The sequence below is a fragment of the Chrysemys picta genome, chromosome 10 (genome assembly GCF_011386835.1).
Source record: "Chrysemys picta bellii isolate R12L10 chromosome 10, ASM1138683v2, whole genome shotgun sequence".
In the NCBI taxonomy this organism is placed as follows: Eukaryota; Metazoa; Chordata; order Testudines; family Emydidae; genus Chrysemys; species Chrysemys picta.
The window spans coordinates 3875194-3897479 of NC_088800.1; the positions used below are offsets into that span (position 1 = coordinate 3875194).

The window sequence follows — 22286 nt, forward strand, 5'->3', positions numbered from 1 at the left end:
AGAGCCAATAGGCTTTTAACCAGAAAGTTAAAAAAGAAATAGGATAAGACAGACATCACTCTGATTAGAAATAAAAAGTGAGATTTAGTAACTGGCATCAGACAGATCTCTGAAAACTTTGCTAATTTTTTCCATTTTTTCCATATTTTGTAGGCTCAGAACATCTAAATCCCGAACTTGTAAATAAATATTTGAGACGTATGAAACTGCCTTGGCTTTCAGAGGATGCCAAGGCAGCTCTTGATAGGCAAATTGCTGCAAAGGAAGTTGAAAAGGTATTTAAGAATTTAAAATCCAATATAAGTCCAGGGGTTTCCTGGGGAATATTGTAGAATTCTCAAGTCAGTTTTGGTACCTATTTTAACTAAATAGGTTAATAGTATACTGCAGGGGAATGAGATTTAAGATTCATGGGAAAATTGTGAAGAAATTATTAAAGAGAACCATCTTTGACAAAATGCCAGCTTCCTAGAAATCCCCCGAGCTGCTCATCAATGCTCTAGTAAAGGATCGGCATTTTAAACAGAAAAACAAATTAATGTATTTTTCATTGTTAGCACTTAGACTCTGTGTTACACATACTGGAAAAATGTGACCCTTTCCTCCTATGGAATTGTGGTATAGTAAAATATGGACCATTCTTGTAATAGAAAAGTTTTCACACCAAGTAGGTACACAAGAGTTGCACCAAAAAGAGGACAGTTATTTAGAAATGTGGTTACCCTTTCTAGCATATTCAGAGGTGGGTTCTCCACCCAGCAAGTCAGACTCTGTAGTCAGGATTTGGGAGTATAAACTGATCCAGAACAAGCAATGTATGATTTAGCATGTTTAATGTTTTATTGTAACTTTGCCTTAATAAAGAGTTAGACAACAAAAAACCCCACCTCCATTTGATGAGGATTCCCCATGGACAACTATTCTGACATCTGTCAGCCAATTTGTGACCTATTCAGAGTGCGCTTTAAAATAAAAGCACTATACACTATCAATAATCAGAATGTCTCAGAGTACTAAGTCAAAACATCTTACAAAAGTTTACAGTCACCTTTATCAAACAAAGACCAGAATCAATTTATTTGACAAAACCTATTTTCCATAAAACCAGGTTGACTGGCATTAATTATGTTCCTATCCTTTATGATCACTAATTGAATCCTGTATCACCTTTTCCATAAGACTATAATTTGCCCCGTCACTCTAGAACTGCATTTAGCTAGATTACAAACTACAGTATAATTCTCTTTTAGAGAGTCCTGTTCCTACCACCAGAACAACATAATTGTATCTCAGTTCATAAGTGGGTTCCATTGTAATTAGTATTTGATCATATTAGACTATAGCAAGTTATTCTCTCATATCTTTTACTTGGCATGTTTGACTTCTTTGGGTTAACACAAAATAAAGAGTTACTAAAATAGATGATGATTCTTATTTAAAATTAATTTTGAGACCTATCAGCTGGCCAGTGTTTAATGCACTTAATATGTGCCATGTTAAATTTGAAACATTCTATTTTCTTAAATACAAATGTTAGATGGGACCAAGTCAAAAGCCTTATAGAAGTCTAAATATATTACATCAACACTATTACCATTATCAATCAAATGTGTAATCTCATAAGAAATATCAAGTTAGTTTGACAGGGTCTGTTTTCCATACATCCATGTTTTTTTGCATTAATTGTATTACCCTTCTTCAATTCTTTATTAATCAAATCCCATATCGATTATTCCATTATTTTGCCTGGGGTTCAATGTCAGGCTGACAGGCCTCTAGTGACAGGGGTCATCCTGTTTATGTTTTTAAAATAGTAGTATACTAGCTTTCTTCTAATCCTCTGGAACTTCCCCAGGGTTCCAAGACTTATTGAAAAATCAATATTAATTGTCCAGAGAGCACCTCGGCCAGCTCTTGTAGGATCCTTGGATACAGGTTAAATAGACCTGCTGATTTAAAAAATGTCTAATTTAGCAGCTACTAAACATCCTACTGAGTTACTTTTCATTCTGACAGTATTTCATTATCGCCATCTTCTACGAATACATTATCAGCCTTTCTCCCCAAATTCAGAAGCGATTCATTGAATGCTTCTGCTTTTTCTGCATTATTGACAATTCTACAATTTTCACCTAGTAATGGACCAATACTATTGTTAGGATTCCCATTGTTCTCCATGTACTTAAACTCCTTCTTACTGTACTTAACTTTTCTGGCCATTGATCACTCCTTGTGCCTTTTTACTTCCCGTATCAGTCTTCTACAATTCCTAGCTTCTAATCTATATTCATTGCTATTAACTTCTCCTTTTTTCCATTTGTGTTTTATATATTATAAAAATTTATTTATACCTGCTTTCACTCCCCTTCCTCCCCCCGCCCCCCCCCCAAAAAAAAACTGGTTCATTTTTAACTGCTGTAGTCTTCCTTCTAGAAGATTTTTGTGAATTTTGGAGCATTTAAAAAATGTTTTTAAACAGTTCCCAGTTGTTCACTTTGTGTATTCAAGTTCTTTCTCCCACCTTATTTGGCTCAATTGTTTTCAGCTTTGTGAAATTGGCCCTTTTAAAGCACCAATTAGTGGTTTGGACTTTATTCTGCTTGCACACAACCAATATAATCAAGTCCTAATCACCTGCATCTAAGCAACCACTAATTTTTAGTTCAGTATTCAGTTTCTCTTTATCTGTCAAGATGAAGTCCCATATAGATGAGATCTTCTGGATGTACATAAGTTCACTAGGGAAAGATTGCAAGGGGCAGTTCCATTTTTGATGCAAAGCTACTATCTTGTTCCTAGGTAAGCAGCTGAAGACAAGGATGGCATCACCTACCCCATATATTTGAAAGGTACTTCCCGAATTAACACAGACTGGCCAGCAGTCAGCCACGTGCTCACTCTTCCAATGCATTATCTTGGAGAACTGGCCAATTCCACACAAGGGATGATTTGGTCAGAATAATGGTTATGAGACCAGGCGGGTTGCACTTGTGATACATACATGTATAACTGGACAACATGGCTTGGTGCATATGCCTCTCAGTCTTGAACCAGTGTAAGAGGAATAATTTTTCTGCCTGCTCCTTGGTGCACAGTGGTTTGGCTGTGGAGGATTCATCATATCTCTCCCTCACCAAGCTGAGCCTAACCTCCACCCTGGACATAACCTCCTTTCTGGGATTAGTGAGCCGCATGCTTCTCTGCACTGCCGAATCCAGGTAGGCTTGGCCTGTGTGCAAAGAGTAACTGTATAGACTGACCCCATTCGTTTTGTCAGTATGTAATTCTGCTGTCACAGACCTGAGCGTGTTGAAAAATGGATAAACGTATTAGGGAGGTGGGGAAGACAGTTTTTACTGTTCAAATGAAGATATGGACATTTATGTTAATGACTTGTTTTAATGTTTAATATTCAGACCTTAAACTTCAAAGCAATGGTAATAGACCAGGCCGGATTAAAGTTCTTACTTTAATTGCTTTTTTTAAAAGATTACATTCTTTTACAAAGTGCAACTGTCAATTTGTATTGGAAGTGAGGGAAGCTCCTTCCACTACAAATGCAGCTGATGGGACCCTCCAGGTTAAAAATTCAGGGAGGAATCCTTTCCCCAGCAGTCTGTTTAGTCTTCTTTAGAAGCTAGTGAAGCATCATTTTGATAAAGTTGATAAGTTAATATTTATAACAGACTTTGGAAAAATAGAGAGCAGGCTAAGTGCAAAGTCTTAAAGATAACAGTACTCAAACCCAATTTATAAGATTGTGTAGTATCATCAGCCCTCCATGGGGTTACTCCAGGGAAGAATTTGTACACCAGGCTTTAATTTGCACCAAATTTTCCTTTATCTAATCTTACTGCTGTGGCATCAGGCAACATCCCCCAAAGGCAATGATTACTGGTCAGTCTGAGTTTCTATGAAACACTCATGAAGTTATGAGCCCTTCTGAAACAGGCATCTAAAATTCACACACGAGTGATGGGCAAACATCAAAAGTTCAGAGATTTGGGTCCAAAACTTTTACCAACCCCTTGAGTTTCCAGAACTGAGCTGAAGAATAGCATAAGCAAAGCCTTGCTATTGATATATTTGCAAGTCATCTTCCTGGTCTGGCTGGAGCCAGGAGGACTGAGACTCATCCCTAGGTTAAATAGTAGTTTCCATTAGAATCCCTTAGCTGATCTCTCTTGATTTCTGCTGGTGTCTGGTGGCTTCTATTGGAGAAACAGGAACCACTAGGACAATAATTCTGTGTTCCAAAGACTCATTGCCAGTTGGAACCAGCCGAACATTTTCAGCTGGAATTTTCACTATGGTGTTAAGTGGGCAGAAAAATAATGGAGGTGGGAGAGAGATGGAAGGTTTTCCAAGCCCCCCAAAAGGTTTACTTGGAGTTTGGGGTAGATCGTTGGGTGTGGTTCTTGGGTTCTCTCTACATTTGAGTCAGTTCTTCCCTTCCCTGGTTATAATTTGACCAAGTTCTCCTTGGCCAGAAAGTCGGCATACAGGATGAGGGCTCAAACTGTGAGAATGCATTTATCTGAATTTGTTATGGACCATTTGGCTCTTTTATTGTGAGAAGGACAGAGGGCTGTTTCAGACAAGGCCGATGTCCAGGTTGTTTCAGGTATTTCACAGACACGCACACACGCACAGACCTGCACCATGCTAGTCTAACACATCTAAGAGCCTTTCAGTATTTGGTCTTAAGATTTAACAAACACCACAATACACCAAAAGCCCCACAAGCTCTGAGACAGTAAGTTCTTCAGCTGTATTTTGGAAACTCTGGTCTACATTTTCAAAAGGATGCTGAAGTTAGGCACTTAGGGTCAGATTTTCAAAGGTATCTAGGTGCCTAAGGCCTTTGAAAATTTGACCCATTGGTCCACATGTAGGCACCATATTAAAAGTGGCCTGATTTTTAAAGCTGATGAACACCCACAGCAATCACTGAAGTTAGGGGAATTCACCAAATGACACTCTTCTGTCACTGGGGATTGTGAGGACTCAACCTCTCACGCAGCGTTGAGGTAGGTGCCTAGGTTTAGGCACTCACGTTTGAAAATGTGGGGCTCAATGCTTGTGGCAAGGAGATCCTGCGTCACAATTTTGAGGCCCCATGGTACACTTCCCACCTTTAAGAGAAGGATTTCGCCTTCTGACTTGGAGTGAAGGCACTCTGTGTCCGACTGACAAGGGGGCAGCATGCCCACCCCTATGCTGAATACCTGACAGACCTACAGTAACAGAGGAGCTCAGTGCTTAAGAATGTATAGGAGTTAGTTATTTTTCAGGACTTATTCCCCCCACCCATGTCCAGGATACTCTCAGGAGCCTTCTCAGCCCTAACTTAACTCCCATTCACGAACACCCACCCCGAGTCCTTGCATCACAGCAGACAGATTGGAAGAGACTCCCTTCGGAAGTAATCAACACCACTCAAATTGTCCAGAGGGCACGCTGTTCTGTGAGAACTGCCCCTCCTTTCCACCTCTGACTGAACACACCACTTTGCAGTGGTAAGGAAAACAACCCAAGCCTTTTCCAGGGAGACAGGCCCCTACTAATGCCTGACAGCTTAGATCCAAGTGCTGATCTCCTTTGAGAGAAGCCACCACCATTCACCCTGCCATCACATTTCTTTCCTACAAGAAGCATGACGGGTATCTAGAAGACATCGTTACAGCACATGGTCATGTGCTATAGTGACAGTTACATACTTCGTATCTTTGTTAGAAGGCAACACTCATCCATAGAGAGAGAGAAGAGTATGTGTTTACAGAGGATTTCCTGTATGGTTGCTAGCTTAGTCTTTGTGTGTTGGATGGTGGTTGGTTTTATTTTTTTTATAAAAAGCAAGTGCTTTTGAAAACAAACACATGAAGTCTCATCATGCATCGTGCCACTATGCTAGTCCTCCCTGGACTGACTCAGTAGTGTGCACCGCACTGTATTGATACACACCAATATTGCGTTCGTGGCACACAGCATGGATGAAATCCAACTCCTTGCTAGACCTGGGCAAATTAATTTTTTTCGGTTCAATTGCGGTTCTGAAAATAAATGGTTGGGGTCGGGATAGGGGGACAGAGAATTAACTTAAAAAACTCTGGCAAGCTGAAAAGTTGAAAACTAATTCATTTTGAGACAAACAAAGTTTTGGTCTTGAGCTTTTTAAAAAAAAAATTCTTTAATTTTTTTTTAAGTTGAATTGAAGTAAATTGTGAATGTATTTTAATTGGGGGGGGGGAAGCAAGATATTTTATTTTGAAAATGTCAGAAGAAAACATGTACTGTTTTTTAGAATTTTTTTAAGCCAAATCAATGTGGCAAAAGTCAATAAAAAGACACAAAATGTCTTGGTCAACCCAAGTCTGCATAGTTTGGCGGGAAAAAATTTCAGCTGAAAAATGTTGCCCAGCTTCTTATCCTGCAGAAGGTGTACTTGGATATCGGAAAGGCCGGATGTGCCGTAGCATGGAACGAGTGTAGCAGCTTCAAGCACTGAGTTCCTGCACTGGGATCTGCATGGAAAGTCCCATGTGTAAATCTGACAGCAGGTTCAGGGCTTTAGTTGGGAATTTTCCTTTGAGTTATAAACCTTCATGTTATAGGGACACAAGATATGGAAAGGGAAAACAACAACAACAAAAACCAATCAAATATGGAACATGCTTTATTTAAAGCACCCCAAGGGCTGCTGTATCATATTTGTATTTTACTTTGACTTCTAGTTTACCATTTATTTCAATAGACAGAAATAAAGGAGTGCTCTATCTATGGGCCTGGAAGTTTTGTTCTCTGTAATTCTGAGGAACGTGCACCTGGATCCAGGCCTTCACTCCACTCAGTTGTGATTGAATCTGTTTTGCCAACTCCAAGCATTCAAAAGACATTATTCGAGCCCCCATAAAAACAACTTCTTGGCTTAAAAATTTATTTATTTCAGAAATAAATGTGGAGTTCTTTTTCTTAACTTACAGGTTCACATTTTCAAGCTTTTCTCTACAGCCACAAGGGCTAGAAATATACTTTTGTTGTTCCAAATGAAAGTTAAGATGCTGACACATTCATCCGACTCCAGGAGCAGAGACTTTACGAATCACACTATATACTGAGACACCCACAAGAAACTCATGCAAGCGTTGGCACCACTGTTCAGCGTTTGGAAGAATAGTTGGTTCTCAGCAGATCACTCTCCTGTTAGGTTAGGAGAAAGTGACGTGGCTTGTCCAACCTAGTGCATCTAGGCCCATGTCAATACTGGGAGTTGTGTTTAGTCTTCGATTTAGAGTGTAAACTTTTGGGGCCGGGAGCTCTGTATGTCTCTAAATACCTTTATGCTGTAGAAATAAAATCCATCAGCAATGCCATCTCTCTGAACAGAAAGGCCAAGGACATTCTGCATGAAAAGTAGCAAGCAGCATTCTGGCCGTATAACAATAAGACCCCACTGAACCCCAGGCAAGGCTGTCACCCACATAGGAGTCACCCCATCTTTCATTCCCATTTGCTTCTGCTCCGTATGCAGAAAAGCAACAGCCGTAGGAAGCTTGGTCACTACCCCTGCCTTTCATTAATTCAAAGCCACGCTCCACTAACCTGCGTCGCATCAATGGAACAAAGGGCAACAGCTTCGCTTGGCCTCTGACACCTGCCCACACACCATGAAGAGGTCAGTTCATTCCTCAGCTGTTAAACAAATGTTGATCTGAACTGTGTGCCTGTTGCCTCCTTACTCTCTAGAGTCTTTGGCGTGTCAAACGTAGTCCGGTAGCTCAAAGCTCAAGTTTACAAAGCCTGTAGTAGCAGTTATTCCCCACCTCCTTACCAGAAGCCCCGTTGTGCATTTGTACCTACTGAGTGTAAGTCTTTGCATTAACTGTATCCTGATGTTCCAGTCACGGGATTGCTCTGAACAATTTCACTATATTACAGCTTTTTGATTAATGGAGCCCAAACCAATACCACGGAACAAACCATGTAGCAAAACCCTGTAGTATGATTCCAACTGGCAACGCTCTGTAGAGACAACCACTTTAACATGCCTCTACCCTTACTAGTATACTTCCTTCCTCCCCAACTATTCAAGGCCATCTCCCTTCTACAACTGATTATTCTGGCTTTTGGGTAGCTGCTAAGACTTTTCACCGTACAGGATTTCTGTGTCTTTTGACATTCGTGCATCAGCTCAGCTAACTCCACAGATCAAAGACAAGGAGTGACTTGGTGCAGTTGGGCCAAGCAGGTGTTTGGCCCGCTAACGTGTGTGATGCACGGCTGCTCACTTGTCGAGTCATGGCCTTAGCGGACAAGGCTACCTGTGCTGACAACGCTAGACACAAACGCTGATTTGACACAAAGCAACCGCACCAACTAGATCTTTTCACCTGAATCCTCCCTACAAAAACTAAATTATATTTACTTCCTCAATCCCAGACCCAAGGACCAAGGTGAATGGGAAATAAAAGTACTTGGATCCCTAGTATTCGGCACTGCAGGTACTGTCACTATAGATATGAAAGTAAAATGCCAAGAAAGCCACCCTGGTCCCCGTTAGAACAGTAATGTGGGAAACCAGAGACCCCACTTTATGACCAAAGAGAGATCCGAAAGGACCTCAGATAAATAGAAGATCGCAAAGCTTTACATTAAAGAAAATTAACTTCCGGCCCATGGCACTTCCCTGCTCTTTTCCATTAGAGCAGGTTTGCTTTTTCCTGCCGAGATGGGTGCAGAGCGCGAGCCCATGACATCGCCCAGGGTCTCCTGATGAAACAGTTCTTTACAATGTCCCAGTTCAGCTCCCCCCCTACTGAGGTTTGCTTCCCCGCAAACAACCTGGTGGCCACCTGTAGATACCGGTGAGGGGCCTGCCAAGGACATGCGCTGGGCCAGGACCGGCCTCTGGGGTGAGCTCTGCAGGGGGCCGGCGGAGTTGCCCCACAACGGGTGGTTGTAGCCCCCCCTGCTCGCCACACGCAGAAGCCTCTCAAGTGATCGCTCAGCCCCGTTCTTCAGCCAGGAAGGGAAGCAGGAGCCAAGCCCATGTGAGGGTCTTCCCTGCGGGAAAGCCAGGGAGCCCCCCCCCGCCCCCCCGGGCTCCCTGGCTGCCAGCTCTCCAAGGGTTAAAAATGCAGCAGGCATGAAGCTCATTAGGCGAGGGAGCAATCGAGGGGTGCGGGCGCAAAGCGGCTCCTTGGGGCTGGAATAACGACCCCCCTCCCCGCGCCCCCTGGCATTGCTGGGCCAGCCGGCAGCCGGGTCCCCACTGCAGCGCAGGGAGCCGCCCCGCGCCCCGGGCAAGAGACGCCCCAGCTGCGCTTACCTTGGTGACAGTCATGCAGGAACGGTGGGGCCCCGGTGGAAGCAGGCAAAGCAAACCAGGCAGGGGACGCTTTGCCGGAGTGAAGCCGCGGCTGGGGTGGGGTTGTTGGGTTTTTTTTTTTTTTTTTCCTCTCTCTCCCCCTGCAGAGGAATCGGCGTCAGTGGTTACAGGAAGAGCTGGGGACCAGCCCTCCTCCTTCGCCGCCTCCCTCCCAGGCAGGCTGATTAAGCTGTCCTTGCACTGATGGCTGCAGTGATGTCAGCCTGTGCATTTATAATGCATGAACCTCCTTCTCTGCAGACAGGAGGGGAGGGGGAGAGCCAAGGAGACTGAAGGGAGTGGGGGGGGGGGAGAAGCAGCGATTGATTGTGGTGGTGCACAGTCCAGGAGGGAACACGCTGCCGTTCAGCGTCAAGGGGGAAAGGTCCTTTCTTTAACTCTGTGACGAGCACAGAACTTCCCAAGGGCAGGGGGCAGGACCCGGGGAGACACCTGCTGAACTTCCAAAAGATGACAGGTTTCGGAGTAGCAGCCGTGTGAGTCTGTATCCGCAAAAAGAACAGGCGTACTTGTCTTGCATCTGAAGAAGTGAGGTTCTTCCCCACGGAAAGCTTATGCTCCCAATACTTCTGTTAGTCTCAAAGGTGCCACAGGACCCTCTGTTGCTTTTTACAGGAGTACTTGTGGCACCTTAGAGATTTGTTAAATAAATAACAATAAATTTGTTAGGCTCTAAGGTGCCACAAGTACTCCTGTTCTTTTTCCAAAAGATGGTTTGTGGCGATCGTTTCATGCCCGCCCCTGGGTCTCTAAGCTGCTGGCACAATGGGCCCCTTATGAACAGATGCATGGAAGGGTAAGTCAAGCACATGCCACAGACACTAAACTGACTCAAAGAAAGTCATGTCCCCATTTCATTATTAATGCAGTAGATTAAATGCGAGGATTGTATTGTTATGGCCTGTTAGGAGGCTTGGAAGGATTCCATTTTTAATGGGTAAATGTCGATTTCACCCCATACACACACAAAGCCATTAATCATCAAAAGTTACAGAGAGGCAAAGTAAGAAAAATGCTGTTTGAGAACTTAGAGTATGGTTTTAAGATATTTACTTGGCGTGTTTTGATAGGTGAGGTTGACAATTCGGCAGTTATACCCCTTAACTTTTTGAATCTCAGTCGACTGTCATTAAGTAATAATTGTCTGACTGCAACTCTGAAAATTTAAATCAAAAATTTAAAAGTGCTTAAAAATGTATATCCTCCCTCAAAATTATATCTAAAAAACCCTGAATTCTGCCAAGCCTACCTTTTAGGCATCCCCCCCTTTTTTTTTTTTTTTTGCTACTTAGATTTGATTCAGAACACAAATGGATGAAAGCAATAACCAATGTCTGTGACCAGACATCGTTAACTGTGACAGTCAGTTCTCACATGGCCACCTTAACGGGTGGCTTGTGCTTTATGTAAAGCTCATAGTGATCAATAAGAGACAGAGTTATGGTTTGGAGCTACAGTCACTCAGACAACAAAAATGCTGGTTTATGAACATCGTACCAAGAGCCTGACACCTCATGTGCAGCATTGCAAGGGTCTGCAAAATAGTTTTGGATACTCATGCTACAGATCATTAAGTTTTGTTCTCATACAGTCATCAGAAAGGATGGTTAAGTTGATTTTGGCCTAGATCCACAAAGGTATTTAGATGCCTACCTCCCATTGACCTGGGCCTTTGTGCCAGAATTGGGAAGATTTCCATGACAGCCTTACAAGGCTGCTCTTGTATACAGAAGAGACTCTCAAATTAGAATCCATGAGCCCCCAGGGGCAATGGGCAAGTACCTGGATGATTTCTGCGAAGTACGTGCATCTACACAAATCCATTGGAAGTAGAACTGCATGGTCTGATTTTCATAAGTGCCCAGCTCACTCCTTTGCTGTAAGGAACTGCTGGAATCATTAGACACCACAGGGAAGTCATACCACTGCTTTTTCCTCCCACAAAAGTTAGCAAAGGGGTCCACGCCCACACCCTTTACAACCCAGCACAATGAGCAGTTGGTATAGAGAAGGGGGAAAGAACAGAGGGTTCCATCAATAAGAAAAGTCACTTCATCTGAAGAGTAAGTCTCCTGCGTGTGTTTAAGACAACCATTGCAGCGCAGCAGAAGGCTTCTGCAGACTGAGAACGTGACAAAACTAGAGAAAGAGTTGGGGCCAGGGTTTGAACATCTGACCTCCCTCCGCTAAATGGGAACATTTGCCTGGTATCCAAACCAAATGTGAGTCATCAAAGGAAAGAGCAGCTTGTTTCCCTTTTAAAAGCCTTCCCATCTGTTTAGATGCCTCCTCCAGCACTGATCCCTTCCACTAGGCGTGAGCAAACCTCCGCCCCCTTGGTATGCCACCTCACAGTTCCTTGCTCAAAATTCAGGGGCTAGGTCTATCCGTGTGTTTGTTCGGAGTTCAGCACAAAGAGGTCTGATCCTGGCCGGGGGGGTCTTTATACGTTGGCGTAGTAGCAGTAGTCCTGACTAAGAGGATTAATAACCATTTTGATACTTGGTCTTCTGAATTTGTATTTAGTGCACAGGGGAGACACTAAAAGAGATTTTAAAGGTGATCGCGCTGCAAGAGCATCTGTTGTAGGAGTTATGCAAAGATTAGGAGAAAAACCACAAATGAAATGGCAATGTAGACAGTTGTGTTTGCCCCTAGCACTCTGCCACGTTGTTAACAAGCCACAGGTGTCAACCACACAAGCAGCTGAGATAGCGATTGCAGGGTGGGGGTGGGAGAAAGAGGCAATAAATAGGACTGTATAAAATTCACCCAGCTAAATGTCCATTTGTGTTTATTATTCTGCTAAATACCTGGGTATTTTTAAGTGAAGAGATACCGATTAAGGCAGGGAGCAGAAGTGTAGAGCAGACCTATTCGCTGAAGTACTAGGATGGTGATCCTCTATAAAGGCTAGAATTGGTGGTTGATATCTGTTTGTTTAAAAGGCATTTGTGTAGTTATTTGCTATGCTACAACAGTGTAGTTATTTTATTCAGGATGGATATGGCAGTAGTCAGAGCATGCCTTGTTCCCTCTTGTTTCTTCCAAATACACAGTCTCATTCATGCAACTATCTGAAACTATTTTATAAAATTGGAAGTGTGTAAAGACTGAAAGCAGAAGCTAGAGCCTTTTATGTCATCGGGTCTGTTCCCCTTTCCCCCCCCAACGCAATGGCCTATGTTCTGTAGTGTTTGATCCAAGCTGATCTTAAATGCCTTAGCTGGTGGAAACCCTGATGTGGCGGGGTGGACACCCGCTCCTGCCTGGAAGGGCCTGAAATAGCCCTGGGAGAAGGCTGGGGCAGGGAAAGCCGGGCTGATTGGGGAAACAGCCTCAGCTGTGGCCATGCCCCAAACAGACCCAGCTGGCCCTATAAAGGCCAGGGCAGCAGTCTCTCTCTCTCTTTCTCTGCACTCAGAGAGAGAAGGGCCTGGCTGCAGGGAGCTGAGATAGAGTAGCTGGGTGGAGCAGGGCTGGGGAGCTCCAGCCTGGAAAGCTCCAGGCTGTGGCCTAGCAGAAGGCTAACGGGTACTGGGGGTTGCAGAGGGCAACCCAGGTGTAGGCCAAGGCAGTGGGTCCAAACCCAACCTTGCCTGTGATGAGTGGCTGATACTGCAGTCTGCCCCAGGGAGTGGGGCTAGATGGTGACTGGCAGTGGCCTTATTCTGAGGTGAGGTGGAGTTAGTGGGTGGGGGTTCCCCTGGGAGGGGAGACCCAGCATGTGTGGGTACTGCCAGGGGGCAGCTCCCAGAGCAAGGGGCACTGGGGTCCTGGGAGGGAAATGGGGGGGCCAGGGCGAATGGCAAGACGGATCACTGGCCTGCAGAGGGTGCTCCAGGCTGGATTGAGCTTATTCCCCAGATGACCAGCAGGAGGCGCTGCAGGGGTGAGTCCGACCCCTTATACCTTACTAAAGAGTTCTGTAAAAATCCATTCTTCCTGATGCTACAGTGACACCCATGCAAAGATGCAACCAAAGCAAACTTGGTTTGTTTTAAATAGGAATTACTATGCATCAATAAAAGCTTTGGAAGCAGGGCTGTCTTGAACAGCCCTGTACTTAAGTATTGAGGGTCCCCATTCATATCCCTTTTTTCTAAAAACAACCTTCCTCTTCAATCCTGCCTCCTAGTCTCTCTTATCCGTTTCCAACAGGACCAGAGACTTTTCTTCAGAACGGTGTGTGTAAGGTTTTTTTACTAGACATGATGGGGTCCCATGCTAAACCCCCTTATTCATGCAGATACTCCTGTTGGTTCCTGGCTTGCATAGTGGTTACTGTGTGTGAGCAAGAGCTTGCAGGTTCAAGTTCTATACGTGGCTTCGTGACTCCTCTGAGGGCTGTTCCCGCAAATCCCTGATCGTGGGAGCAGCTCTTAACAACGGGAGCAAACAGGACTTTGCAAATGACTGATTTTTCTAAGCAAGGGCTGCTCCGGGGAGAGAGCCTTAGTAGGATCAGTGCCTGCGTAAGAAGAATTCAATTGCCCCCTCCCCTCTGCAGGGGGTAAAAAACAGCATTCTGGCCCCGGTCTTTGAGGAAATGCTGAGCGGAGTGGCCCAGCTCTTTGCAGGATTGGATCCATTGCCCAGCCTGGCAGTTAGTGATTTACGCCAACTTTTTTTTTTGCGGCGGGGGGGAAGTAAGTTCTCTTATCCATCCCCCCAGGAATCCAGGGCATGCTGCTTCAGGAGGCACCTGCTGGATTTATTCAGCAGATTCTCATTGAGGTGAAGCCAATATTTCAGGGCACTGCCTCACTTCTTGTATCAACCTCTCCGCTTCGGTGTGTTCTCCAAAACCGCCAACACACTGGAGGGCTGAGACAAACTTCACATGGACACAAAAATACACTCTGGGATGCAGCTTCCAAATTAAGTGCTGGAATAAAGAGGTGGCACCCCCTGGCCGCAGTGCTGTTTGCCTGCATGCTTAGCTTCCTGTGGGAGAAGAAACGACTTCTCTTTTCCCTCCAAAATAAACCATGTGACCCTATGAAAACCACACGGACTTGGCATGGGGAGGAATGGGGCTGGGTGAGATGTTTGGTTCGGCTCCTATAGCTCACAGGCAGAGCTGGCTGAATTTTACCAGATTTTGAGTCTCACAATTTTTTTGTCAAAGTCAATTTCTCAGTGAAACTCCTTGACCCCTCAAAGAAACTCACTGTTTTGACCAAGGTGAATTACATGATTGTTTACATCTTAGCAAGTGAGAGGTTGAGGTGTCATTTGGGGGGAACCATAAAGGCTGCGACAGTGAACTTTGAAAACTGATGAAAGTGTGTGTGTATTTACATCACAACGCAAACCAAAACAGGCAGGATTTTGCTCTGGGTGTGTTCAAAACTGTCTGACTTAACTAATGTGTTGCAACACATTTTTAATTCTGCACATCTGCAGTCAAACCAGAGAGTAAAACAGTAGAGAAGACTTTCATACAATAAGGAATAAATCTGAGGAAATCCATAATCTGGTCATAGATTGATACCTGTCAGCACGAAGCAATGATTTAGGATCATTAGTCCTATTTTACAGATGAGTAAACTGAGGCGCTAGGATACAGGGGGAGACTCAGGACTAGAATCTATGTAACCATATCCCAGGCCCTGGTTTAACCACTATACATATTACCCTGCTAAGGTGTCTAAATGACTGTAGGGCTTTTTGGTCAAATCTTTCAAGTGTGGCTCTGACTTGGAAGAGGTAGTAACTGGAAACACTAACTTTCACTGACTGTTTCCTAACTAATTACAAGAATGCAGAGTGTGCTGTGGCTTACTCTCAGAATCATCCAGTTACTACACTAGACACTATATGAAATTATTTTATTGCTACTGAATTAAAAACGCTTCAGGCAAAGAATGTGTATTTCCACTTCCCCTTAAAGAAAAGCAGTCTGCCAGGAAACAAAGGATTTCCTTTTTATAAGGAGATCATACAGCCAAGAGTCTGATGAACAGACCGCAGTTATCTTCCCAGTGCTGATGCTTCCCATAAAATATTATTGGCTCTGATAACATGAGTACCAAGGGAATAAAAAAAAAAAATGTTCGTCCTCTGACACTCTTCTAAAAGCAACACTGCTTGCAAAAACAAAACAAGTTCTATGAGATGGATTTGAAATCATGAGAAAGGTTAATGATTTAATGTACAGTTAATTACCACTAGAGCAAGCCACCTTTAATTTCTCAACTATCTACAAATGACCTCTTTTAAACAAATGCCCCCATTTCCCCCTATAAGCTGGCAGGCTAAATGCAAGGATCATTGCAAACCAAGATTAAGTTTAAAACTAAAAACACTTTTGTTAACAAGACAGGGGAATTAGACTGCTTAATAAGCCAGGCAGGGATAAAACAGCCTCTTACAATGTCTTATAAGAAGCGGGGAGTTCTTAATTAACCAAACAATAAAACACTCCTCAGTCTGTTTATGAATGGAAATGCCTGAGAGGGAAACAGGGCTAGTACCAGAAACAAACAGTGGAAGTGCCACAGCAAATAGAATTGGGCATGTATAACATTAGCAAGGGCGATTAACCCACGTCTGGCCTGATCCTGAGGAAGGGGCTGGATCTGTGGCTTTCTGACGGGTACGAGCCATGAAAGATCCGGTTTGTGGCAGTTTGATCCAGAGGAAGGAAGGCTGGTTTGGCCTGAGGTGGAAGACCACTGCCCTTCGCACAGAATCAATAAACCCTATGCTGCTTCCAAACATTGTGGCAAGTTCATGCTACTGGTCCAGTTCTTGCAAGGTGATCAGTGCAGGTGGCCCCCTAATTCTCCATAGATGGGAATGGGACTCTTCTGAAGCAGTCCTTGCAGGGACACGGGAGCCACCTGTGCAGGTCATCTGGCCGGATTAGGAACTGAGCGAGCTCCTTCCATTCCTGCTCTCTTGAAACCACCAGTCTGCAACTATACAACGAGAGAAAGTGCTAGAGGAACCCTTGTGCCTCTGCACCCTGCCCGCAGCCGGCAGTGCTCTCTGATCTGGGCATAACTCGTCTAGGCTTGCCAATTTTGGTTGGATGTATTCCTGGAGGTCTCATCACACGACATAGTCTTTAATTCCTGGAGATTCCATGACAATCCTGGAGGGTTGGCAACTCTAAAGTCGCCTCTGGCTCATCTCTGGCTGTTCCTTCTTTAGACCAGTTGGGAGCTGGTGACTACACCTGCCCTGGGCCTTCACCTGCCCCCGGATTTAGGGAACAAGAAGCAGAGAGGGCTATGACTGGCCTAAGCAGCTGACTTCTAAAAAGGGCCTGTTGGCTAGGGGTGAGCAAAGCCACCGTTTCACACCGTTGGAAAAAATCTGTGGCAATGAAGAGGTCTATGTCCAGCTGCTAACTAGCTACCCCATGGGTGTAAATCAGTGTTCTTAACCCCATTTTGCAGACGTGTTAACTGACTGGCCCAAAGCGACCAGGAGAGCCGGTGTCTGTGCCAAGATCAGAATCTCTATGCTTGGCCTTTCGGAGGCCCCGGGTGGTCCCCGGCACAGAGAACAGAAGCAGGAGTTGCTCTGTGGCGGCCAGAAATGCCCCTTCCACCTCCTGTGCCAAAGCTTGAGAATGGGGCCCTGTATATGGCTGTTTCTGGTAGCCCCCTGCACTAGGGGAATTCTCCCTCACTGGATGTGGAGTGGGGGTAGAGCCCCTGTTACCTGCCAGAATCCCATAAAGATGCTAGAGCAAATACCAGGATCCCACCCAAGGTCCGTCTCTTAGAGCTTATGGTCTAAACTGGATGGCTAAACTAGGTACGCCAGACAGCCAGGAGCACGAAGCATATGGGTGCGAGCTGAGACTTGCAGCTGATCAGAAGTGGTGAAAGAAATGGAGCTTGAGGGGCAATTTGAAGGAGAGTTGTTAGCTTTTAGTTACAGACATTACATGAAATGGTCCGACTGACATGAAAAGCCCCAGCACGCTGAGTCCGTCTGCTCTGCAGCTTGTTCAAAGTGGACCAGCTCCTTTGCTCCATCACTGAGACCTCTTCTTGGACGTTCAGAGGGATCTACCCCACGTCTTCTGCTGCAGAGTTCCTGGTGCTGTCAATCCTGCCGCACCCTGATGGCCTAGATGTGGAAATGCTGGCTATCAGAATTTCTTCTCAGCTGCTCCCGGGTGTATTTGAGATCGATCTGCTGGAATTAATTTAGTACCACTTAACTGGTTGAGACAACCCAGTGCCTTCCTCTTGGTGCAGTGAATAGGGACAGTGTGCAGAGGCAGGATGACAGTAAACGGGCCGCAGCAAATCAGCACTCTCCTACATTGCTTCCACCCAGCGGAGCCCTACCGGCCTCTTTGGCCCTGTTTAGTCGCGCCGGGGTTGATGGAGAAAGCATGTCTTCCCAAGGGCCGCAGTGGCGTGGGGGAAAAAAAACAACAACTCCCTACATAATTATTCAACATTGCACAGCTCGCCGCAAATGATAATTGCTATTGTTTGGTGTGTGCCTGAAAACTTCCCGGCTCTGGAATGGCTGCAGCTTCAGTAGAATTATTAATAGAATACAGAGGTTCAGTGCAGACAGTGAAGCCGGAGCCAGCTAAGTCCTTGTAAACAGGAAGCCTGATGGATGCTTCTGAGGAGCCCCTCCTCGCTGTTCAGCAGCCCCTCCCAAGCTTCCCCCACAGACACAATGCTCACCGTTGTGTGGCACCAGCGTTTGCGCCAATTAGGCCTATCTCTAGCTTTCCCTGGCGCATGATCTAAAGTGCTTGGCTCTTTCTGATTCCAGCCAAATAAGCAGCCTTGAGTCTGAGCTCAGTCAGCCAGTGACACTTCCTGGCCTGTTGTGAACAAAGCGAGGCCTGCGACATAGCCACCCGGTTCCCAGGGCAAACCGTGGCAACTCGCAGCTGCTGCACTCTGAAGAGACGTTCCTTCCCTGAGGGAGGAAGGGGACAACGTACAGCTGCACAGAAAACCGCCGTGGGCCTGAGCTTACTAGAACAAGGGGAATTCACTGCACAGAATAGTGGAGTGCTGGCTCCGGGCATCGGGACACAGCACCCTTCTGGATACACTGAACGGGCGGTGTGCAGCGTCCTACAACGTCAGGGCACGTGGGAAAACATCTGTGCGTTGCTGCACGTTTGTACAGGTCCTGCTGCTCGGGGGGGGAGGATGAACCTAGCCAGACTCATCCTTGCGGTCACAGCCGAGGTATTAGCTTTAACTGACATTCAGGCTGGGAGAAAATCCTCCCTTCCTGAGACGCAAAGTGACTTCCATTAAATAGCCAGGGGGCTTCTAATTTCACTGGGTGCAAATGCAGCTTCCAGTCAGAGCTATGCAAACCCAGCAAACCCCAAATTTAAGCCAGGTTCCTTGTAGGGACTTTTATTATTCTTGTATTTATTTGTATTATTGAAACCCATAGGAGCCCCAGTCAGGGGCCCAGTCCCCCTTGGGCTGCTGCTGTACTAATCAGAACAGAAAGACCTGAGCTGGTTTTAGGGGGATTTGGGTGGGAACAATTCCAGTACATAGATCCACAGAACTTTATTTGAGTTTTGCTTTGGGGGGGCGGCATGGATTTCGTTCGACCCCCAAATGGAGACTGTAACTCAAGGGCTGCCAACCCAGCCGAAGTGAGACTGGAGGCATGGTTTACATAGGCCTTGGAGAACTGAACTAACTGAGTTCCACCTGCTCCCAGCGGCATATGAGGTGTCCTTTAATGACATGTGTAGGTACAGTATTCACACCCATAATGGGCACTATGGAAAACATAAACTGCAGGAGTTAAATTACCTGCCATCGTCCCATTCTAAGAGTCAAATTCTGGTCTCTCTCCTCTACCAGTGTAAATCCGGAGTAGCGATGCGAACTACGATGGAGTTACTCCAAAATTACACTAGTGAAAATGAGATCAGAATTTGGCCTCAAGTATTGGAAACACTGCAGCAGGCGGTAAATTTCCCTTGTTAATGACACCCATGGAGCTCAGTATGAATATTTGTCATCTTAAAATTATGGAAGTGTTTTGCGGAGGTTTGGCTGTTTTAGGGGAAACAACTATCTTTGTATCTGTCTTGGGATCTCCAATAGCATCATGGGAATTCAGTCCTCTTTTTGCATGTAATCTTTGATTGCAAAGACCAGATTGAACTGCACATAACTAGGTTTACTGTGAAGATTTTTTAGGTTGGGAGTCCTGAACTGCACTTGTAAGTGCTGTTGCCGGGTGGGATCCTATTTCTGGCATCTGCAGCGTGTCTCCCGGTGGTGACTCGGAGAGCCGTGCCTAAGCAGAAATCTGCAATGACACAAAATCTCCTCAGACTAGGTTGTGCTAAATAATCGCTTCTGACTCGCTGAGCAATATGGTGCTGTAATGTTTCTGGAATGAAGCGGCTGTTGTGTGGAATAGAGCTCCCTCTTCTGGACTTGTTTTGGACTTGTTTTGGAGAGCTGAATGGAGACCCCAGCATAAGCTTTGGTGGTTTGGATCATTGCTGAAGAATGTCTTCGGCAAAGGAAGATTGCAGTCTAGATTGCAAGGCTGCATTTAGGTTTGTCGAGCTGTTGTTGCCTGAAGCTTTTCAAAATAAGAAGTTTGCTGTAAAATGGGGACCGGTCGCCCCAAGAAACCTATGATCTGTGCCTCTTGTGTCCATAATTCTTCGCCTTATTTATAGCAACCCAGAGCGTGCTTGGGGCTGTACAAATGTAGAAGGAGTTTATAATTTGCAATAGATACAGGCAGGTCTGTTCAAACATATGGTGCATAGGCAGAGGGGCCAACAGGTAGGTGGCCCGCGGTTCTTTTCAGAGGTTGGGGTTATGTCTTTGCAGGTAGTCCCTGCAAGGGTTCCCAGGGGAAGCCAGTTTAAGGAGTGGTTAATGAGAAGATGGCGGGAGCACCACAGGGCAACTGCAAGCAGGGTTTTTAATCTTGAGTTGGAACCCTGGCTTCGGCAGGGCCTTAATACGCTGACGAGAGAGGCCAGCGCCCTCAGGCCTGAGCAAGGCGAGAATGATTTTGCCCTTTCTGCGTCCCTTCCCTGCTCTCTCAAATAGGGACGAGCGTCCCCTTGCCCGTTCCAGGGGGCGCTGTGAGGTTCAAGCAGCGAATAGGTTTGAGGATGAATGTCACACCAGGGTTGGTCCTGCGCAGGGCTGGGGTGGGGCGCCAGACACACGCACAAGGTAGGCAGCGGTCAGCAGGGTGGACAATGCAGGAAACGTGATCCTGGCGTCCTGCTGAGCAGCCACCTCGCGGCTCCTGCCTACTTAGCTACGCATGTCCCTTGGCCCATCACCTGCCTAGCAGCAGAAGATAGCCCTTAGCTGTGCATGCCCTTTGTCAGCCTAACTTGGCATACCGAGGATCCCATCCAGGTCCGTGTCTCCTCTGGCATGCCCATTCCATACCCGTCCCCTCCTCCCGGGGAGTAGGTGAGTGGGAGGTCTCTGGCCTGCTCCTTGCCATGTAAAAGACTGTGCCTAATGCTTAACCTTATGCATGGGAATAGCTTCTACTCGTGATGGCGTGCAGTGACCTCTACGGCGCACCATGCCGGGACCATCAGGATCAATGCCCGCCAGTGCTATTGGAGAATTTCACTTTACAAAGCAAAGAAGGCCCATCTGATTTGTATTGTGGGCCCCAGCCGGGTGCTACGTGTTGTACACACACACACACACACACACACACACACACACACACACAACCAAAAGGCAGACATGGTTTGGGTTGCTTCACAATGAAGGAATGAGGACCTTGCCCGGTAACCACGAAAGCAGGGCAAATAATGGATTTTTTGATGCACTAGCAATTCTGAAAAAAATTGGTTACAGTGAAAACAATTTTTTTTTTCAAAATATTGGGAGGGTTGAAAAGTCAGGGGGGGAAATGGGGTCAGGTTGGAACAAAACATTTTGTCTCTACCTGAAGTTTTGTGTTGCAATTTTGGGCATTTTGACACAAGCAACGGCAGACTAGACTCACCAAATGTCCGGAGAGGAAGAGGTGGGGCCTTACTTGTGCGCTTTAGTCAAGTAGCTAGGGAACTCACCCGGGATATGGGGCTCAATTTCCCCCTCTGCCTGATGTGGAAAAGCATTGGAATTGGTTCTCCCACATGGCAAGAGAATGCCCTAGACATTGGCTGTAGGATATTCTGCCGTGCCGTGGTCTTGAACTTGAGTCTCCAAAATCCTTGAGTAACAGGCCTAACCACCAGACTATCCAGTCATTCTCACTACCTTTCTCCGGCCCAACAGCTATTCATTGTCCTCATGAATGACTATGAATGACAATGGCTAGCCATTGGGCCAGGAAAAGGCAGCATTCCCCTCCCTCCTACCACAGATGCGATAACTGAATTTCCCAGCGCTCCGGAGCAGCGGCTCTTCATTCATATTTTGCTGTGTGATTTGTTGGCGACATTTGCCCTCTCTTTGTGAAACTGGGAATGACTGACAATCTCCCTCCGCCCCCTCCCCCCCCAAAAAAAACCCACGCGCTTCTCCAAATCGAACAAATAATCACTTCCTCAGGAGCTCTGGGGCCAGATGCTTGGATTGGGAGCCTTCCTTCCTGGAATTGTGACTAGTGCATTTTGTTGGCCAGGGAGCTTTGAACAAGCCAGGGGTGTTATCTGCAAATTAACTTTGCAGAGCGGGGCTGAGAGATCCTCATCTGAATTCCGGGCATTCCAGGGTTCTGCAAAGGAATGCGTTAGCTTGCTGCCTTCTCTGCCAGCTCGTGGCTCACGCAGGCCCTCTGACCTCAGCCTGCCCTGGGCTGTGTGTGGAGAATTCAAGCTTCCAGTAAAGGCTGTTTCTAGCCCTTTTCCTCAGGGAGATAAAATGAAAGCTGGGCTCCTCTTCCACCCTTCCCCCTGACAGCCCCAGCCCTCTTCACA

General features: G+C 45.8%; 1 protein-coding gene across 4 annotated transcripts in view; it reads right to left on the minus strand.

Annotated features, from left to right (window-relative positions):
* The window catches only part of CORO2B (coronin 2B), a 123223-nt gene extending 113522 nt beyond the window's left edge, over window positions 1–9701 (minus strand). For 2 of the 4 annotated variants that reach the window (XM_065559148.1, XM_005300713.5), the window contains exon 1: window positions 9329–9681. In XM_065559148.1, the coding sequence (XP_065415220.1) occupies window positions 9329–9343 (15 nt within the window). In that variant the 5' untranslated portion in view covers window positions 9344–9681. Of the gene's footprint in view, window positions 1–9328 lie in introns of all 4 variants that reach the window. The other 2 variants (XR_010590922.1, XM_042856548.2) reach the window with 2 other exon arrangements.
* Between the last annotated feature and the right edge of the window lie 12585 nt (window positions 9702–22286).